Below are 20,185 nucleotides of genomic sequence, written 5' to 3'. Positions count from 1 at the left end.
ATGCAAAACTTTGGCAAGCACGTTTTGGTCATCTGAATTTAGCCAGTTTGTTGCGTTTGCAGAAATCTGATATGGTTGCTTCTTTGCCACCTCTTGAAGCACCTATAAAACATGTTTGTGAAGGCTGTATTCTGGGTAAAATGCAGCATTTTAACTTTCCAAAGGATGGTTCAGTTAGGGCCACATGCAGGTTGCAGCTTGTGCATAGTGATGTTTGTGGGCCCATGCAAACTCCGTCCTTGGGCAATTACCTGTACTTTGTGACTTTCATTCATGATTACTCCAGACATGCATGGGTATTTCCGCTTAAAGCGAAGTCCGAAGTTTTTATTTGCTTCAAACAATTTCTGGCTATGGTTGAAAATGTCTCAAAATGTACTATGGGCACCCTCCGTTCCAATCGAGGGGGGGAGTATATGTCTCATGAATTTAATGCATTTCTGGCTAGTCGTGGGATAAAACACCAATGTACAGTGCCTTATACACCTCAGCAAAATGGTGTTGCTGAGAGGAAAAACAGATCACTAACGGAAATGGCACCATGTATGGTCAAAAGTCAAGCTTTGCCGCATTCTATTTGGCTTGCGGCCATTGTGCCACTTATGTACTTAACAGGTGTCCTACGAAAGCTTTGCAGTCTATTACTCCATATGAAGCATGGCATGATAGAAAGCCTTCTATTGAGCACATGCGCGTTTTTGGCTGTATGGCATATGCTTTGGTGCCACAAGTGCAGCGCAGAAAATTGGATGATAAGGCTGTCAAATGTATTTTTGTTGGTTATAGTGTTGAAAGCAAAGGTTACAGGTTGTATCATCCGCAAACAAAACGTATTCTGGTTTCTCGGGATGTAGTGTTTGTGGAAGATTCTGTTCAGCCCTTGCTGTCATGTACTAGAGACAGTAATGTAAGCTCACAGGACATTTATGACACTTTGTTGCCTCTTTTCAGTGGTGGAAGTTCGAATGTAAAGTCCAATGAGGCAAATGTACAGTCAATGGGGGTTTCCGAAAATGTTACAGATCAGCCTATTACTGATGCAGATGTACATGATGTACTTGATGAGGAAAGGGCTGAAAATGAGCAGGCTAGAGGTATGCCAAAATGGCTGGTGCACACTTTGCGTGACAGTAAATTGGATGCACCTTTGTCTAGTCATACTCGTTCAGGCTCTCGCCATGCATCTTATGCATCAGATTGTTATGCTTTGGCTGTGTCTAGTTTACATGATGTTGAGGAACCTCTCTCTTTTGATGAAGCACAGAATTCAGAAAATTGGATGGCTGCCATGCAATCAGAATATGATGCACTTATAGAAAATGACACATGGACTTTATGTGATTTGCCTCCTGGCAAAAAGGCCATTGGTACGAAGTGGGTTTACAAGTTGAAACGCAAGCCGGATGGTGAGATCGATTGCCATAAGGCTCGACTTGTTGCAAAGGGTTATGCATAGGTAAAAGGCATAGATTATGAAGAGACTTTTGGTCCCACTTGTCGTATGACTACTGTGCGTTTTCTATGTGCATTGGCAGCTCATTTTGGTTGGGATATACATCAATCAGACATTGTTACTGCTTTCTTGAATGGTGACATATTTGAGGAAGTTTATGTAACGCAGCCTTGCGGTTTTGTCATAAAAGGACAAGAGGACAAAGTGTGCAGATGTAAGAAAGCTTTGTATGGGTTGAAGCAATCTCCTCGTGCTTGGTATGAGAAATCTGACACTCATTTGGTCAAACGAGGCTTTCGTAACAATCCAACAGAAAGCACATTGTATGTAAAGCGTGAGGGTGATGTACTTCTCATTGTGGTTCTCTATGTAGATGATTTGCTGATCACTGGACCAAATGAGAGACATATTGTTGAATTTAAGGCTGATTTGAATTCTACTTTCAAGATGAAAGATTTGGGGTTGTTGCATCATTACTTGGATATACAGTTTAAGCATTGTGATGGTGGTATTGCCTTGTGTCAAAAAAGTTACATAGAGACATTGCTATGTAAGTTTTGACTTGAGGATTGCAAACCTATTGCCACTCCCATGGAAACAGGTTTGAAGTTGAGTCAACATGATGCTGGCGATCTTGTTGATGTCACTCTTTACCAAACTGCTGTTGGCTGCCTCATTTATGTATGCAACACGAGGTCAGATATTCAAATTGCAGTCTCACAGTTCAGCAGATTTATGCATAGCCCAGGGTCTAAGCATTGGCAGGCTGTCAAGAGGATTTTCCGCTACCTTAGTGGCACTTTACATCTTGGCTTGTTTTATCCCAAGGGGGGATCATTGCCACCAGATTTACATGCTTTTTCCGACTCAGATTGGGCTGGTTGTTTTGACACGCGAGTGTCCACAAGTGATTTTTGTTTCATGCTTGGTAGTTCATGTATATCATGGTTGAGCAAGAAGCAACCTATTGTGGCCACTTCGAGTTGTGAGGATGAGTACAGGGCAGTCTTCACAGCTACGGTTGAGTGTGTATGGCTCAGACGCCTTATGGCTGATTTGGGTGTTGGACAGGACACTCCCAACACTATCTACACTAACAGTCAGAGCGCATTGGCAGTTGCGAGGAACCCAGTTTTTCATGCTCGCACAAAGCACATTGAGATGCATTACCACTATGTCAGGGAGAGGCTCTGAGCAGGAGAGATCAACTTGGCTTATGTGCCAACACAGGACAACCTTGCAGATCTTTTCACAAAGGCATTGTCTCGTGAGAAGCTTGAAGCTTTCCGCAAACCTTTAGGCTTACTTCCCTTTGTGGATTGATCATGTCCTCAGGGCATGACACTTCCAACACTAATTTGTGTGCGTTTCTCTGCAACCCTAATTCCAACACTCCCTCTCGTCCCTCACCACACCCCCTTCCCCTCCCATCCCTCACTACCCCATCTCGTCCCTCACAACCTCCCTCGCCCCTACCACCCCCTTCTTCTCTCGGCCCTCACCACACGCCCTCACCCCTACCCCCCCCCCCCCCCCCCCCCCCCCCCTCCCCCCCCTTTTTCCCCCCTTGCCCCTCACCTTCCCCCCTCGCCCCTCACCACCTCCCCCTCGCCCCTACCCACCTTCCTCACCCCACCTCCTCGCCCCTACCCACCCCCTTTCTCTCTTTCTCTCGCCCCTACCCATCTCCTAGCCTCTCTCTCCTACCTTGCCCCCGCTCTATCCACTCCAACCTCCTTGTCCTGGTGAACATCAGCCAATTCAATTTCCAGGCTCCTTAAACCTTCGGACATCTGCGACACTTCCTCATTTGAGATCATCACCTCTAAATCATCAACTTCACCTTCAGAATTAGCCAATACCTTGCAGTTGAATGTTTTGAGCTGATTTTTCTCTCCCCCCTCTTGTCAACCGGCTGTTTTGAGTTATCACCCGGCTCAAGGCTAAGCTGAGTTTCTTTCTTCTACTTGTATTGACGTGCAGGGATGCATGCAGAGGGAGAGCAGGTGTGGGCACAGATGTGCTGCCTCGTCAGTGAGGAGATGTGACAGATGCTTGAGAGCCTTTCTTGCCAAAGGGGCTTCAGGAGGCTCTCAGAGCACTCCCTCGTGGTAGTTGCCCAAGAGACGATGGTTTGACTCCCAGCTTTTTCTTGAAGTATTGGAGGTGCTTGGACAGGACCTATGTAGTGCATACCAACACATTTTGCACACTGGGGAGATGCCTCATAGCAGGAGCGAGGTTTTTAACTACCTCATCCCCACAGAGGGGGGATCTCGTGATGAGATTCGGCAGTGGCAACCCATTACCATTCTCAACTTAGTCTACAAAATTCTTCCAAAGGCTCTGAGTTTAAGAATTCAGCCACTACTTCAGATCTTTATACATGAGACTCAGATGGGCGTTGTCAAGGAGTGTAAGGAGTGTGGTATCCTTGACAAAATCTTCACCTTTTGGTTTGCGACCGCCCTCGCCCGCCTAGGAGGAGAGGATCTTGTGGCGCTGCTCCTCGACTTTGAGAATGCCTACGACAGAGTTGATTGGGACTTCTTGGAGGGCACTTCGCATAGGATGGGTTTGCATGGATCAGAGGGGTGTCTACTCTCTACAGGTGTGCTCACAGTCAGGTGTTGCTCGCAGGAGGTCGACGGGAATGCTTCATGCTACACGTTGAGTACCCTCTTGCCCCCTTCCTGTTTCTGCATACCATAGAGGATAAAGCCAAAAGTAGGTGGCCTTTATTGGAATTAGGGTTGCAGAGAAACACACAGCTTGGAGAAGACGAAGGAAGCTCAAAGCACACAATGGAGAGTGTGTTACTTAGTGTGCAATGGAAAGATGGATAGCCCTAGAGTGATGGGCGTATATACAATGCACGGGGGGAAAAACCTCCTAAAGAGGGAAAAAATTCCCCGGCGGTCCTAGTGTGTTCACACACATCACTGGCACATGAGTAAAGGGAAGTGCCATGCCCTGAGGACAGGATCAGTCCACAAAGGGGAGTAAGCCCAAAGCTTTGCGGAAAGCTTTAAGCTTCTCACGAGAGAATGCCTTTGTAAAAAGATCTGCAAGGTTGTCCTGTGTTGGCACATAAGCCAAGCTGATCTCTCCTGCTGAGAGCCTCTCCCTGACATAGTGGTAATGCACCTCAATGTGCTTTGTGCGAGCATGAAAAACTGGGTTCCTCGCAACTGCCAATGCGCTCTGACTGTCAGTGTAGATAGTGTTGGCAGTGTCCTATCCAACACCTTAATCAACCATAAGGCGTCTGAGCCATACACACTCAACCGTAGCTATGAAGACTGCCCTGTACTCAGCCTCACAACTCGAAGTGGCCACAGTAGGTTGCTTCTTGCTCAACCATGATATACATGAACTGTCAAGCATGAAACAAAAACCACTTGTGGACACTCGTGTGTCAAAACAACCAGCCCAATCTGAGTCCGAAAAAGCATGTAAGTCTGGAGGCAATGATCCCCCCTTGGGATAAAACAAGCCAAGATGTAAAGTGCCACTAAGGTAGGGGAAAATCCTCTTGACAGCCTTCCAATGCTTAGACCTTGGGCTATGCATAAATCTGCTGACCTATGAGACTGCAAACTGAATATCCGGCCTCGTGTTGCATACATAAATGAGGCAGCCAGCAGTAGTTTGGTAAAGAGTGACATCAGCAGGATCACCAGCATCATGTAAACTCAACTTCAAACCTGTTTCCATGGGAGTGGCAATAGGTTTGCAATCCTCAAGTCCAAACTTACATAGCAATGTCTCTATGTAACTTTTCTCACACAAGGCAATACCACCATCACACTGCTTAAACTGTATACCCAAATAATGATGCAACAGCCCCAAATCTTTCATCTTGAAAGTAGCATTCAAATCAGCCTTAAATTCAGCAATATGTCTCTCATTTGGTTCAGTGATTAGCAAATCATCAACATAAAGAACCACAATGAGAAGTACATCACCCTCATGCTTTACATACAATGTGCTTTCTGTTGGACTGTTACGAAAGCCTTGTTTGACCAAATGAGTGTTAGCTTTCTCATACCAAGCACGAGGAGATTGCTTCAACCCATACAAAGCCTTGTTACATTTGCACACTTTGTCCTCTTGTCCTTTTATGACAAAACCGCGAGGCTGCGTTACATAAACTTCCTCAAATATGTCACCATTCAAGAAAGCAGTAACAATGTCTGATTGATGTATCTCCCAACCAAAATGAGCTGCCAATGCACATAGAAAACGTACAGTAGTCATACGACAAGTGGGAGCAAAAGACTCTTCATAGTCTATGCCTTTTGGCTGTGCATAACCTTTTGCAACAAGTCGAGCCTTATGGCGATCGATCTCACGATCCGGCTTGCGTTTCAACTTGTAAACCCACTTCGTACCAATGGCCTTTTTGCCAGGAGGCAAATCACATAAAGTCCATGTGTCATTTTCTATAAGTGCATCATATTCTGATTGCATGGCAGCCATCCAATTTTCTGAATTCTGTGCTTCATCAAAAGAGAGAGGTTCCTCAACATCATGTGAACTAGACACAGCCAAAGCATAACAATCTAATGCATAAGATGCATGGCGAGAGCTTGAACGAGTACGACTAGACAAAGGTGCATCCAATTTACTGTCACGCAAAGTGTGCACCAGCCATTTTGGCATACCTCTAGCCTTCTCATTTTCAGCCCTTTCCTCATCAAGTACATCATGTACATCTGCATCAGTAATAGGCTGATCTGTAACATTTTTGGAAACCCCCATAGGCTGTACATTTGCCTCATCAGAATTTACATTCGAACTTCCACCACTGAAAATAGGCAACAAAGTGTCATAAATGTCCTGTGAGCTTACATTACTGTCTCTAGTACATGACAGCAAGGGCTGAACAGAATCTTCCACAAACACTACATCCCGAGAAACCAGAATACGTTTTGTTTGCGGATGATACAACCTGAAACCTTTGCTTTCAGCACTATAACCAACAAAAATACATTTGACAGCCTTATGATCCAATTTTCTGCACTGCACTTGTGGCACCAAAGCATATGCCATACAGCGAAAAACGCGCATGTGCTCAATAGAAGGCTTTCTATCATGCCATGCTTCATATGGAGTAATAGACTGCAAAGCTTTCGTAGGACACCTGTTAAGTACATAAGTGGCACACATAATGGCCTCAAGCCAAAAAGAATGCGGCAAAGCTTGACTTTTGACCATACATGGTGCCATTTCCATTAGTGACATGTTTTTCTTCTCAGCAACACCATTTTGCGGAGGTGTATAAGGCACTGTACATTGGTGTTTTATCCCACGACTAGCCAGAAATGCATTAAATTCATGAGACATATACTCCCCCCCTCGATCGGAACGGAGGGTGTCCATAGTACATTTCGAGACATTTTCAGCCATAGCCAGAACTTGTTTGAAGCACATAAAAACTTCGGACTTCGCTTTAAGCGGAAATACCCATGCATGCTTGGAGTAATCATCAATGAAAGTCATGAAGTACAGGTAATTGCCCAAGGACGGAGTTTGCATGGGCCCACAAACATCACTATGCACAAGCTGCAACCTGCATGTGGGCCGAACTGAACCATCCTTTGGAAATTTAGAACGCTGCATCTTACCCAAAATACAGCCTTCACAAACATGTTTGACAGGTGCTTCAAGAGGCGGCAAAGAAGCAACCATATCAGATTTCTGCAAACGCAGCAAACTGGCAAAATTCAGAAGACCAAAACGTGCATGCCAAAGTTTTGCATCTGAAATAGCCCTTGAATCTGCAACAGCATTTGCAAAATTTTGTCCACACTTGTCATACAAAGTGAGCTTATACAGCCCACAGCACAAAAGGCCAGATGCAACAATTTCATCACCAAAACTGAGATCATGAACTGTACATCTGTCATCCACAAATTTGACTACAAGTCCAAGTCTAGCAAGTGCGGATACAGACAAGAGATTCTTCTTGATCCCAGGTACATAAAGTGCATCAACAAGTGTGAAGGAACTGCCATTAGCAGCAGTGAGCACAATCTTTCCAACTGCTTGAACTGGATAAGAGGCGTTGTTGGCACAAGTGACTGAATTCCCATGAGGGACAGACTCAAGAGAGGTAAACAATTCACGATGTGAGGTAATGTGCTTTGTAGCACCACTGTCGAAATACCACACATGTGAATCTGCAGCAATTGACAAGCATGCATCATGGAGAGTAGGATTGTAAGTGCACTCTGCACTAAAAGCCCATTCTACATCAGCATCAGCATTACAGTCTCCTTTCACAGAAGACTCAACAATGGCTGCATTTGTAGTGGAACCAGCATTTGCAGTGGAACCACCCTCTTTCTTCTTAGCCTCTTTGGCCTTCAACTTAGGACACGACTTGATCAAGTGATCATTGGCTTTACAATAATGGCAACGCATCTTCTTTTTGCTCTTATCACCAGAATTGCCACACGAAGTGCTGCCAGCAGAAGCATTATGAACAGAATTTTTGCCACTCGTAGCAGAACCATAAGAAGTGGTTGCATTACTGTTACCACCCTTTCTTTGAGAAGCAATAAAAGCCTGTTCAACAGCACGCTGCCTAGTCCTGTTTTTTCTGGAAAGTGACTCTTGCAACAGCAATGTGCATAATGCATCAAACTCGACAACTTCAAGATTTCCTTGGGTCATAAGTCTCCAAGTACTAGCAAAAGTCTGGTAGGAATCTGGTAAGGCATCAAGAACAGTCTGCACAAGGGAACTATCTGAAATGACTTCACCTGCAGAAATAAGCTGCTCATTGATATCCTTGGCACTAGCAAGGAAAGTGTCCATATCATCTTCCTCATGCATAATCTTCGACTCCAGCTCTTTACGCAGCAAAGCAATTTTACCCTCATTGTGGCTTGCATAAAGACCTGCTAAATAATCCCAAGCCTGTTTTGTAGATTTTGCTGAACGGATGTGAGGAACAATGGTGCGCTTCGCAGACAACGCAATCAATGCATGAGCCTGCGCATCCTTAACATCCCAACGAGCTTGTTCTGCCATAGGCAGAACAACTCTAACAGCTGCAATCCTTGCAGCAAACCTGCAACATCCTCAACATTGCCTACATCCTCAGAACCAGGACGTACATCAATGCCCTGCACAATGTTCCAGACACCCTTTGACACAAGAACATGTTGCATCATATAAGCCCACATAGGGTAGTTGTCCCTATCCAACCTGTCCTCAGCAGCAAACATCTTGAACACATGTGTTGTTGTTGTCAGCCATGGTAAATGCTACACCTGATGTGAAAACTGCCCAAAAATAGGAGAAACAAAGCGGGAACAACCTGTGCTATATAGCACAAACCATAGAAGACTATAAGGCACCTGTTATGCAGAAAACGGCACTGACAGAAATTTTGCACAAAATGACGAAATTGCCTGTGCAGTACTGCTTGTAGTGGAAACGGAGGCCGAAATGAGCCCAAATCAAAAATCTGAGTAGACCGAGCTCTTTGAGTCTCCCCAAAAATTTTGTCGACCTGCAAACGCTCGCCAAAGCTCACTGAAATCGGAGAAAGTGAGCAGGCGTGTGCTGGAGCAGCTGGCGACTAAGCCCGGGAGGACGTGACCTGCTCTGATACCAATTGTTGGAATTAGGGTTACAGAGAAACACACACAGCTTGGAGAAGACGAAGGAAGCTCAAAGCACACAATGGAGAGTGTGTTACTTAGTGTGCAATGGAAAGATGGATAGCCCTAGAGTGATGGCCGTATATACAATGCACGGGGGGAAAAACCTCCTAAAGAGGGAAAAAATGCCCCGGCGGTCCTAGTGTGTTCACACACATCACTACCACATGTATATGGTAACAGCCTTGCCCCCAATTTTTATGTGGTTCCCTCTCAAAAAGCGGTGTAAGTGTAATTGAAGGTTGCAGCAGAGTATCGTATGAGCTTAGCGATGAGGCGAATACTGAGAACAATGTGAAGCAATCCGCCGTCAGAGTGCATGTATTACTCCAACTGATGGACAAGAACATTCTTGAAAGAGGACTTGCATGCATGCTTGGAGCAGCATTATTGGTATAACTGATTCTTGTTCCCCAGTGATGGTTTTGAAGCATTGAGGCACCTTTCCATCTCGTCTCTACAGGGAATCTTTGGTGAATTGTGGTTGTAGAAATTTCTGGCGCCATTAGTGCAACTTCTCATTCAATGTGCTTTGTATAGACCAGTGGGAAGCGGATGGATTGCAGCTGTAGGGTCAAGGATAAGAGAAAGCACTTCACTGTTTAAAGTTGTGGACTCTATATGGTGATGATTGTGACTTTGTTGGCCTTTCGGTTTTCCATAATCAAACCCTAGATTAATAAATTTTTACCCAGCAATTATGGCAAAAGAGTTTGAAGAAGAACTGAAAAGTATTTCATCCGCTCCAGGTGTTTTTGTATCTATGCTATTTGAACAACATCGTTACATGTGCTACCTTATTTCTTGGAGCTGGATATGTTATGGTTTCTGCTACTGGTGCGTTGCATATTTGCAAAGTTCAATAGATCCTAATTTTACTTGGATGGAGGATTAAAACCTTTTTGCTTCTCATACATTTGCAGGCATGGATATGTATGCTGCACTTGTTTTAATTCCTGTCAGTGTGGTGACATACACTGTTATTGGAGGTCTCAAGGCAACATTCACATCATCTTATTTGCACACAGTTATCATATATGTAACACTCAATCTCTTTGTCTTCAAGGTATACTTTGTTCTCTCGAGTATAAGCTTGCTTAGAATTATATTCATAAGATCAATGCACTAAAGCTTTATTAACAGGTATATGCATCAGATGCTTATCCGGTAGGAAGTATTCGAAGGGTGTGGCAAAACCTTGGGACGTATGCTAGGGCAGTTCCTGTATCCGGTTTGTGCTATCTATCCTGATTGAGAGTTTATGTAATCACCCAGTCCTTAAGCTCTATCTGAAGGTAGGCTCTTCCACAGGCAATAAAGGTGGCAGTTATATGACCATGTTCAGTAGGGGTGGATTTGAATTTGGTGTTGTGAGTACAATCTCTTCCTTTGGAAACGTTTGGGCTGATCAGGCTTATTGGCAGGTTTGTAAAAGTCATCTTTTTAGAGAAATTAAAGGCCTTATTGAGAAATAACAACTTTTGCATTTTGCAGAGTGCTATTGCAGCCAAGCCTAAAGCTGCATTCAAGGCTTACATCCTAGGCGGGCTTTTGTGGATCCCTATTCCATTAGCATTGGCAACATCTCTTGGATTGGCAACTCTGGCACTTGATCTTCCTGTTTCTGCCGAGGAAGCAAATGAAGGCCTGATTTCTGTAGCTGCAGCTCAGTACCTTTTGGGAAAAGGTGGACTTAAAAATCTTTTAAAGCTCTTGATCGATTGAAGCTGCTCACTTTTTCATCGTTAGAATTAGAAAATGTTTAGTTTGTCTTCCAGAAGTTTTTGGCCTTGTTGATATAGCAAGGATTCACCATTAAAAAAAAATTCCCAAGAAAGAGATCCTTCTATTAGTTAATAAAACTGCCCATTGGGCTACAAACTGCCCCAACAAGAGGGGGGGACTACATCAGCATGAGGGGAGACTCTCCCAATGAAAAAATGGGATATGTACAATGAAGACTAAATCAGGATATGGGAGGGGGGAACAACCACACAGGTGGCCGATAATGCCATCTAGGAGCCCCATGGGCCATTGTGTAGAAAGGCCCTGGACGCCAGAGTTGTAGAAATGCCATGCGGCACTCCCACATACGGTGGGAGCTGCCTTGCAGCCTCTCGAACTGACCTCGAAGTGTGTGGATCAGCTCCAGCCATATAGTCTCCATTGGTGGGATGGGGCAGGCCTGGAAGATGCGGAAGAACCGGGTTCTCCATATGAGCCAGAGGGTCAGGATGCAGATAAGCTCCCAGCCAAACTCTCTATCACTGCTCCACTCTTAGGGCGTAAGCTCTTTGACAGGCTGGAGTGTGGGTTGGCCCTCCTGTATCACAATCATCTTGCTAGCTGAGGACAGCTCAAAATGAAGTGCTGGCCCCATGAGGGTGGACCAAGCAGCAACACCCCCAAGTGTACTGACTAGCTGACTCAGTCTAAAGTGGAGAATTTTGCTGCAGAAGTTCCAATTTTTGCATTGTGATTGCCAAGTGGATGGAGGATTGTGACTGACAAATAGTCATCAATTGTTCGAGCTCTACCTTGAGGGCTCTGATAGAAAATGCCATTGCAGGTTTAGTAGCTGAGTTTGATGCAGGGCCTCTTGGAGTAGTGGCTCCCCACTCACTCCCTTGGCATCAAATCAACAGGATTGAGAACTTAGAAAGTCATGAGGTTGTGTTCTTTAGCAGATTGGCAATCTTCTACTCACCCATTGAAAACATTCAATTCGAATTGAAAGATGTTTTATAGAAAATTATAATGATTGGAAAGTTCAAGGGAAGTGCCTACAAATATTCTTTCCAATTTAGAGCTTCTTTCGATGGATGAATGGTGAATATTTAACCTTGATCGACTACTATTTTTATTCCTTTAATTGAAGGCCAATTGTGATGGAGTAAAAGACTAGATGAGATATGAATGTACAAGACATTCTTATGAATGGATTGGGAGTGATCCCCTTGAATCTGAACAAGCCTTTTGGGGCTTAATGCTTTTCATGTAACTGCTTTTGAATTGGCTAGTGGCTTTATAAGTGTGCCAGGGCCTCCTCTTCTAGCAGGTTTGCTTGGGAGCACTGCAGAGAGAAAATGAAATGATATATTAACGTCTTCAAAAGGCCAAAATGACCTATGAGACCATCAGCTACAAAGTGGTGAATCTAATACGACGTCTGAAGTACAAGTACAAAAAGTACTGAAAGTAAAAATGAAAACTGAAAATGAGTGTGAAATGTGAAATGTGAAAATGTAGAATAGGCCCTCAATGACAATCTGGGTGTCGTGCTCTGATCCTCTGTTGGAGTCTCCATCGATGGAGTGTGCTCCTGTGTCTCGGTCGTGGTCGTCTCGATCTCCCGAGCTCAGTCGCCCTGTCAATGAGGGTGCCTCTCGTATGAATGCAGGTACCCTCGAACATTGTACTTGTCGAAGCAATAAGAATAAAGATATACAGAAGAGGGGCGCTAGTCGTTGGGGCTACTCATGTCGTCTCTTTCTCTCAGTTTTGTTCAATTGTTTCAGTTTCTCATTTGTGTGCATTAGATCTTTGGCTTGGAGTGTCTAAGTCTATTATAGTGGTATTAGAGCTCATAAGTTTCTTCTTCTACGGAGGATCCGATCTCTTTACTTGTAGCACACATGCATTCAGTCGACGAATCCGGCCAAGAGAAAAGAGTTGCCGACCACTCGGGTGAAGATGAAAATAACGGGGATTCCAATGGGCATTGACCTCCTTCTGACGAGTCGGGAGAAGAGTATGGTCGACTCCCACCCACAGCTTATGAAAGAATGGAGATGCAACGTCAACAGCAAGTCGACGACTGTGCTTGACAGATGCTACGATACTCCAAGGATCCCTAGTACGCAAAATTCTTAACAAAGCATCCACTTGACAAGATGCACTCCCTATGGCGTGCCGCTATCTGTTCACCTCTCAAGTCAATCTTGAAAAAGAAACCTGCACCAACGGTACCAAGACAAAGAGTGTACTCAAAGGATGAATTTATGAATCTGTAGAGCGGCGAGTCTGTAGACTGATGAAGACCAAGAGGTAGTCGTGAAGAAAGAGTCGAGCAGCAGACTGTCCCAGCTACCTAGGTTGCAAATCTACCTTTGAGGCCACCAACAAACCAAAGAAGCATGTTTGCTTCGAGGATGATCCCAGTTCCTTATCGTCCTCTTCTGACAATTGGGTTCTTCTTCCTCTAACTCTAGTGATGAGAGCAAAACAGACTCAGACAAATAACAAAGGCAAGAAGAATGCAAAGAAGAGCCGATCCCGCAGGAAGTCTTGAAAGCATTTTGACAGTTCGGATGAGGACTCCGCGTCCTCTGAGAGTTCAAATTCCCATGAGCCGATGTACTCAACGAAGAGAAAATATCTGTAACAAGCCAACCAATACGACATCTCGAGGAGAAGGGCAAGAGGGCCAAGGATTTCAAAGGGTGGGCATGCTTTTAAATTTGACATGTTTTAAGGCTTTAAGGATACCCCAGAGAGTCCTTGCTTTTATCCAACAGTTTGACATCGCTTTTTCAGGAGGGCATTACTCAAAGCACTCCAAGGTATGAAGAGCGGCGTCATATCTCAAAGGGATTGCCCAGACATGGTGGTCTACTCTACTGTTACGCAAGGAAACACTGACTAAATGGTTGCAATTGAAACGATTTTTCACCTCTTTGTGGCTCACTCAGGAATACGAACAAGATGTAATCACCGTTTGGAAACATTTGAGGATGACCAAGGACGACACACTTGATGTTTACTCCCAGAGATTTTGGGATACTTATCTACCTGTTTCTTCCTTCAAGAAAATAACCTTCAAGCAACAAGTTGAGAAGTTTTGCTGTGGACTCCCCAAAGAGATATAGAGGTATTGTTTGCAGAAGAAGTTCGAGTCCATGCAATGGCTCATGGGACATGCCAAACAAGATTTTTCTATGCATGCATGCACCCTTACTTACCCTACAAACAGACTTTTGGTCGTCAGGACCGGACAAGAACCAACCAACGGTAACAGGAGAAAGGGAAAACAATAGAAAAGGAAACCATTAGGCCCTAGATTGTCAGCAGAGCAGCGCGTTGAGTACCACAAAGAGGGAAAATGTTATGGATGCAGGGAACAAGTGCATGTGCTTGCCAAGTGCCCCAACAAAGTGTCCAATGATTAGGAAGAGGACAAGCCAGAGAGCTCCAAAGTAGCGGAGGAGCAAGCAAAGAAAGGGAAGACAAAGGTAGGACGGGTACCGAATTTTGTGGGTACCGACCAAGAACTAATGGATGAAAGCACGGAGCTCTGTAGAGCGTGGGGCAAAGTACGAGATCAAGAAGCCCTTATCTTCTTTGACGGAGGAGCCCAAGGCCAACTCATCCAACTAAATTGGCTTCTCGACTTGGGATTACGCCTGAAGAAATGGGACCACCAATCGAGGCAAATCTAGCGGCACCAGGACGGGATGTTGCCATTACACTTGTCATAGGCAAACTTCGGTTGCATTGTTAGGGGTATGTAGGGCACGAGGATTTTTACATCATGCCTTTGGAAGGGTGTGACGTCCTTTTAGGAATCTCATGGTTCCATAATAGTGGCGTTGTGGTCGACTACAGGGCGAGGAAAGAAACATTGAAGAGTGAAAAGGGGTAGAGATATAGTTCTTGATGTAAAATTAAAAGGCGAATTCGTCCCACTTGTATCGGCTTTGGCCGTTTCGAAATTAATGAAATCAAGTATGTTTGTTTACTCCATCTACTTGAATAAGTTAAATGACAATAAAACGTCAAATTTGTCCAGCCTCGAGAAGGAACGATAAGATTTTCTACAAGCTCAAGCTGATTGTTTCTCTGAAGGCTTACCGGGAGAGTTGCCTCCTCAAATACCTGAAGATCACATGATTAATTTGATTCCTAGCAGCACACCACCGAACCGGCCACCTTACCGAGCTAGCAGAGCCTCGAATGAGGAAATTATGAACCAAGTGAAAGAGCTTCTAGAAAAGGGTCTAATTCAGCCCAATACATCACCTTACTGCTCGCCAATGTTGTTGGTATTGAAAAAAGATGGATCTTGGAGAATGTCCAATGACTACAGAGCTCTCAACAATATCACCATCAAGAATAGGTTTTGAATACCTAGGATGGATGATATACTAGACAGGTTATAGGATTCTACATACTTTAGCAGAATCGCCTGAAAAGTGGCTATCATCAGATCAGGATCACGCTAGAGATGTATGCAAGACCACATTCAGGACGTCCTTTGGATTTTACAAGTATTTGGTGATGCCTTTCGGTCTCAGGAATGATCTTGCAACGTTCAATAGGATGATGGACAGGATTTTTAGAGAGTACTGGGCATTTGTGGACACCTTTTTCAACAACATCATCGTATTCTACAAGAGTGAAGCAGAGCACAAACACCATATGTTCCATGCACTGTGGAAATATCGACTAGTGGTTAATTGGAAAAAGAGCGAGTTTTTCTTGCCAGAGATACACTTTTTGGGACACATTGTCTCTGCAAAGGGTGTAAAGATGGACCGGGCCAAGGTTGAAACCATTAGAGATTGGCCAAATTTCAAGAATGTACATGAAGTTTGTAGCTTTTTGGGCTATGCGGCAATTTATCCGAAAGTTTGTGGAGATTGCTTCTCCGTTACACATTTTGACACAGTAAAAGTTCCTTTTTCTTGGGGATCATCAGAGATTGCAGCATTCAAGACTATAGGGAAAGTTGACGATTGGTCTAGTGTTGGCACTACCAAATCTGCAGAAGCCATTTGAGGTCTACTGTGATGTGTGTGGTCGCAGTGTGGGAGCGGTCTTAATGTAGGAGGGCCATGTTGTAGCTTATGAGAGTAGAATGATCTCGAGATTAGAGCGGGTTGCACAGATTTATGAAAAGGAGTTATCCATGCTCTTACTCAGTGGCACCATTTTCTACTCATAGCCGGTTTTACAGTGTTCATCAATCACCAGAGCCTGTGGTGCATATGGTCTGTTCTCAACTGAAAAAAGACTTTTTTTCCCCCCTCTCGACAACGGAAACATTCTTTGTTTGTTTGTGCAGGTGGTGTTATTCTGATATTGACAATTGTTTTTATGGCTGCAACATCCTCTGGTTCAGCAGAATTTATTGCAATGAGTTCACTCTTCACATATGATGTATATAAGGTAAGAGAAAGGATTTTGTTTATCGAGCAAGGAGTATACATTTCACTTGTTTTCTTTGGGATTAGGCTTACTTGAGGCCTCAAGCGACTGGTAAGGAGCTTTTATTGGTATCACGAATAGCAGTTGTGATACTAGGGATCGGCATGGGAGCTTTCTCTTGCTTAATATATAAGGTGCTTCCTTTCTTTCTAAATTTATTTGTATAAGTAGGTCTATGTCTTTGGATATGCACAGTAAGGTGTCTCAATTGGGTGTTGGAATAAGGTGATTGCTGCAAGGACAAAGGTGGGGACCTTTTAACTTGGTAGATAATAAAGATAGGATTTTCATCCGTGTAGACTATCAAAATTAAAGAATTTCTGTCCACAGAGGACAGCAGGATGCCTACCATGTGGAAGGCAAAGAGTGGGCTGTCGATGCCACCCATTATGTCAAGTGTTGAGCTTTTAGACTTTAACCTGCTTCAGAGGTGGTGGGATTGGGATACACATGGATGCTGAGGGGTTGGATGGTTCAATTCTATATCTAAGCACAACTAGATCTACCTGCTTCAGAGGAGGTGTGATTGGGATACACGGGTGCTGAGGGGTTGGATGGTTCTTTAGTGCCAGTTGAGTAGTTTTTCTGAAGATATCTACTATATTGAAGTTTTGTAAAGTAAAACTAATTGGCCACACTAAGTAGTCATTAACATCTTAATTGCTATGGCACTGTTTTTAATGCTCCTTGCTTAAGTTTTTCTGCAAAGCATCGCTCAGCTGAAAAGATTCATCAAGAACTATCTTCGGGTTTAGTGCGCTGAGCCACCATACATGAGGGCTCTAGTGGCTTGTCACATGGTTCACACGTTTTTCTAGGGGAAATATATATCAGATTTCACTAGGGCGAACAGTGTGCAAGGTGTGTTTCTAAAGAGTGCACAAGGAGGCTGTTACTAGTTGCCTCCCTCCTTGATGTTTGAGGTGGGTTTGTCTAGTTCTTTGCTTTCTATAAGGCTGCCACATTCATCCCTTGGAGAGTCCAGAAATTTTGCTATACAGAGACAGTGCTTGATTTATGTTGGGTCTAAATCACACAGGGCATTGAAAAATATCCTCTCATGTGGAATCCTAGACTTGAAAATGAAGAAAGATAATGGACGGTGTGATGGTTTTCCTTTACATAGTCTATGTACATTTGGCACTTTCACTTCGGTTTGAGAAAATGAAATGAATAATAGAAAGCATACTTTAGAGGGTGGGCAAGATCTCATAGTTTTGAAGGCACTAGAACCAGATTGATTATTGGAGAAAGAAACGACGGTTTGAGTTTCCACACTCCATATGCCCAATCTAAAAAACACATCAGGATCTGTATGAAAATCTGGGTAAACATCCACTCCTTAAGGGAATGCTGATAGATATGGTGTGCTATAATGATTTTCAATCTCTTTCTCACAGTAGCATGGAGAGAGTATGACTCCATTTTTGTGTACCCAGGTTAACGTGGACGTTAATTTTCTGTTCTTGGTGGTTGGTCTGTTGATTGCTTCTGCTGTTCCTCCCCTGTCTTTCATGCTCATTTGGCCAGCTGTGCCAAAGAATGCGGCTATTTCTGCAGCGCTAGGCGGTCAGGTGTGCGCCATCATTGCATGGATTGTTCATGCAAAGGTAAGACTTTTCATATGTTTTGGCTTGACATCACATTTTGCAGTTGGAATGACAGTGGCCAAATGTGATTTGATGGTTCCAAAATGGTGCAGATTGTTTATGATGATTTGACCATATCAAATACTCTACAAAAACTCGGGCCGACAATGGATGGGGCGATTGTAGCAATTGCAACTTCTGCCATTGTCTGTATGCTCTGGACGCTTATTTGGCCCGACACAACCGGCAGCTATAACAGGTTGCCTCATTATCGTAGTTTTTTTCTAAAGGATCTTTCATGCAGGATTTAGGGTAAGAGAAGACTTGAGAGCGTAGTTAGAAGTATGGACTGCCTTGGTGGCTGCTAGCTCCCCATTTTCAACCCTCAAAATCTTTTTGTTTTGTTCGTACTCTTGCAGTGTAGCATGTACTATTGAATCCAGTAATATTGATCAAGGCAGCCTTGGTTTGTTTGTCCAGGTTTAAGGAAATTGAAGTGATGGACGATGTAGAAGTCAAGCCTGCAGAGACTTTTAAACTGGATGCATCAATTCGCATTGCCAGCATTTTTGCAGTAGTGCTCAGTGTGATAATGATAATCGTGTGGCCTCTTCTTACTTTGCCAGCAGGTGTATTCTCTGAGGTATATTATTTTGGGCACCAAGATCAAGGACGGTGTGTCCCATGTGAGAGTCGGTGTGGGTGTGGCATGTGCATGTGTTTGTACCCATGTAGGGGCATGTGCAAGCAGTACGTGTGTGGATTGAACCTGGCCTTGACTATAAGTGGCATGGGCAGAGAGTAGGATCGATGGCTCTCCATAGATCCACGTGGCAGCTGCGAATTCAAAATAAAACATTTAATTCCCAGCTGCACGCCACGGGGGTCAAGGCTCTCTCCAGCAACTAGCCTAACCATCTCCCCAATCTTGTTTCCTTGAAAGTAATGTGTCTGTAGAAACTAAACCCAAACACACACACCCCCCCCTGACCGCATGGCAATTCTGCATTCAAGATTTCTCACATCTTGCAAATCCCTCCCCAGCCGTCGATCCCTCCAGGCTTTGCGTGTGTCACTTATACCCGGAAGTTAAGGTACTACTGCAAGAAGGTTTTGCTTATATTTATGTGGACTGCTTACCTGTCAATGTCGGTAAATATGACCAAGCCTATACTCCCTTGTTCCTACTTCATTATGTGAATTGAGTACTCCCTTAATCATGAATGCTAGTCTCACCAGTCCACCCTAACCCTAACAGTCAACAAGATAGTCATAGGGCTGGAGACCCTGATATATTTTGGTTGTGTCATTACAGGGATACTTTGCTTTGTGGGTTTTGATCTCTATGGTGTGGGCAGTGATTGCAACAGCAATTTGTATCTTCCTTCCTTTGATAGAATCCAGAGATGTCATAATGCAAGTGCTCAAGTCTCTTTTGAGCTGTGGGAAAGGCGGCTCCGGCAGTCCGGCTTCATCATAAAATGGAGGAGCCATATTCAGTCGATATGGTAAACATTTTGTCATGGCTTGCCTGTGATGTTTCCTCAGTGTACATAAAACTAGGTTTATTGGCCATTCTAAGAAATTATCCATTATTTTGGTAACCTATTAAATCAAATATTATTCAACAAGAAAACATTATTTTCCACATAGTGACTCTTTCTAAGATCCCATTCCTGCCTCCCACAATTATGATTTATCCATAACGACGGCGACATAAAATTTGTCTGTTTAATTATTAAATGTTATACGTGTCAGGCGTTCTTATGCCTCAGACTCCTATCTCCTAGAGTTTTGAATCTTATCCATGATGAGGGCCGCTTAAAGATGATTGGTCCAATAAAAAAGGAGAAATTATTTATTTATTCATGACTTAAACCAAGCAATTTTGTACACTTCCAGAGAGTTTGTTGTCTAAAGATCATAATCAGACTGGCAAATCCATTATGTGGTTGGTGTTTACGGTGAACTTTGTTATGCCTCCTAGCTCTAATATTGTACATTCATATTGCTATTATATAATTTTCCTTATGAGAATTTTCTGGAAACACTGTTTTGTGAAATATAGCAACTAGTTACTCTTTTCTAAAAGCCATCCTACTTCAACAAGGTTCTCACATACATTGTACAATGCTTTGGCAAGTCTATATACATCAACTATTAGCATGGTTTCGACCAAAGGGATATTAAACATATTGTCTAGATTTGACTGACAACCCAGAGTCTCGATTAGCTTTGGTATGTAAGCTTTGGCTAGAAAT

At 43.7% G+C, this 20,185-nt stretch overlaps 1 protein-coding gene across 8 annotated transcripts in view; it reads left to right on the top strand.

Moving 5' to 3' along the window:
• Window positions 1–19,785, top strand: part of LOC147462334 (urea-proton symporter DUR3-like) — a 157,195-nt gene extending 137,410 nt beyond the window's left edge. For all 8 annotated transcript variants that reach the window (XM_086483532.1, XM_086483552.1, XM_086483538.1 and 5 more), the window contains 11 exons: window positions 9,879–9,966; window positions 10,053–10,195; window positions 10,273–10,360; window positions 10,441–10,553; window positions 10,624–10,816; window positions 16,193–16,296; window positions 16,362–16,469; window positions 17,775–17,945; window positions 18,038–18,183; window positions 18,405–18,567; window positions 19,240–19,785. In XM_086483532.1, coding sequence (XP_086339658.1) covers window positions 9,879–9,966; window positions 10,053–10,195; window positions 10,273–10,360; window positions 10,441–10,553; window positions 10,624–10,816; window positions 16,193–16,296; window positions 16,362–16,469; window positions 17,775–17,945; window positions 18,038–18,183; window positions 18,405–18,567; window positions 19,240–19,404 — 1,482 coding nt within the window. In that variant the 3' untranslated portion in view covers window positions 19,405–19,785. The remainder of the gene's footprint in view (window positions 1–9,878; window positions 9,967–10,052; window positions 10,196–10,272; window positions 10,361–10,440; window positions 10,554–10,623; window positions 10,817–16,192; window positions 16,297–16,361; window positions 16,470–17,774; window positions 17,946–18,037; window positions 18,184–18,404; window positions 18,568–19,239) is intronic.
• The last annotated feature ends 400 nt before the right edge of the window (window positions 19,786–20,185 follow it).

This window comes from Adiantum capillus-veneris, chromosome 2 (genome assembly GCF_014529385.1).
Source record: "Adiantum capillus-veneris isolate H3 chromosome 2, ASM1452938v2, whole genome shotgun sequence".
In the NCBI taxonomy this organism is placed as follows: domain Eukaryota; kingdom Viridiplantae; phylum Streptophyta; class Polypodiopsida; order Polypodiales; family Pteridaceae; genus Adiantum; species Adiantum capillus-veneris.
The sequence above is the reverse complement of the archived record's forward strand: the minus strand, read 5'-3'. Positions and strand labels throughout refer to the sequence as shown.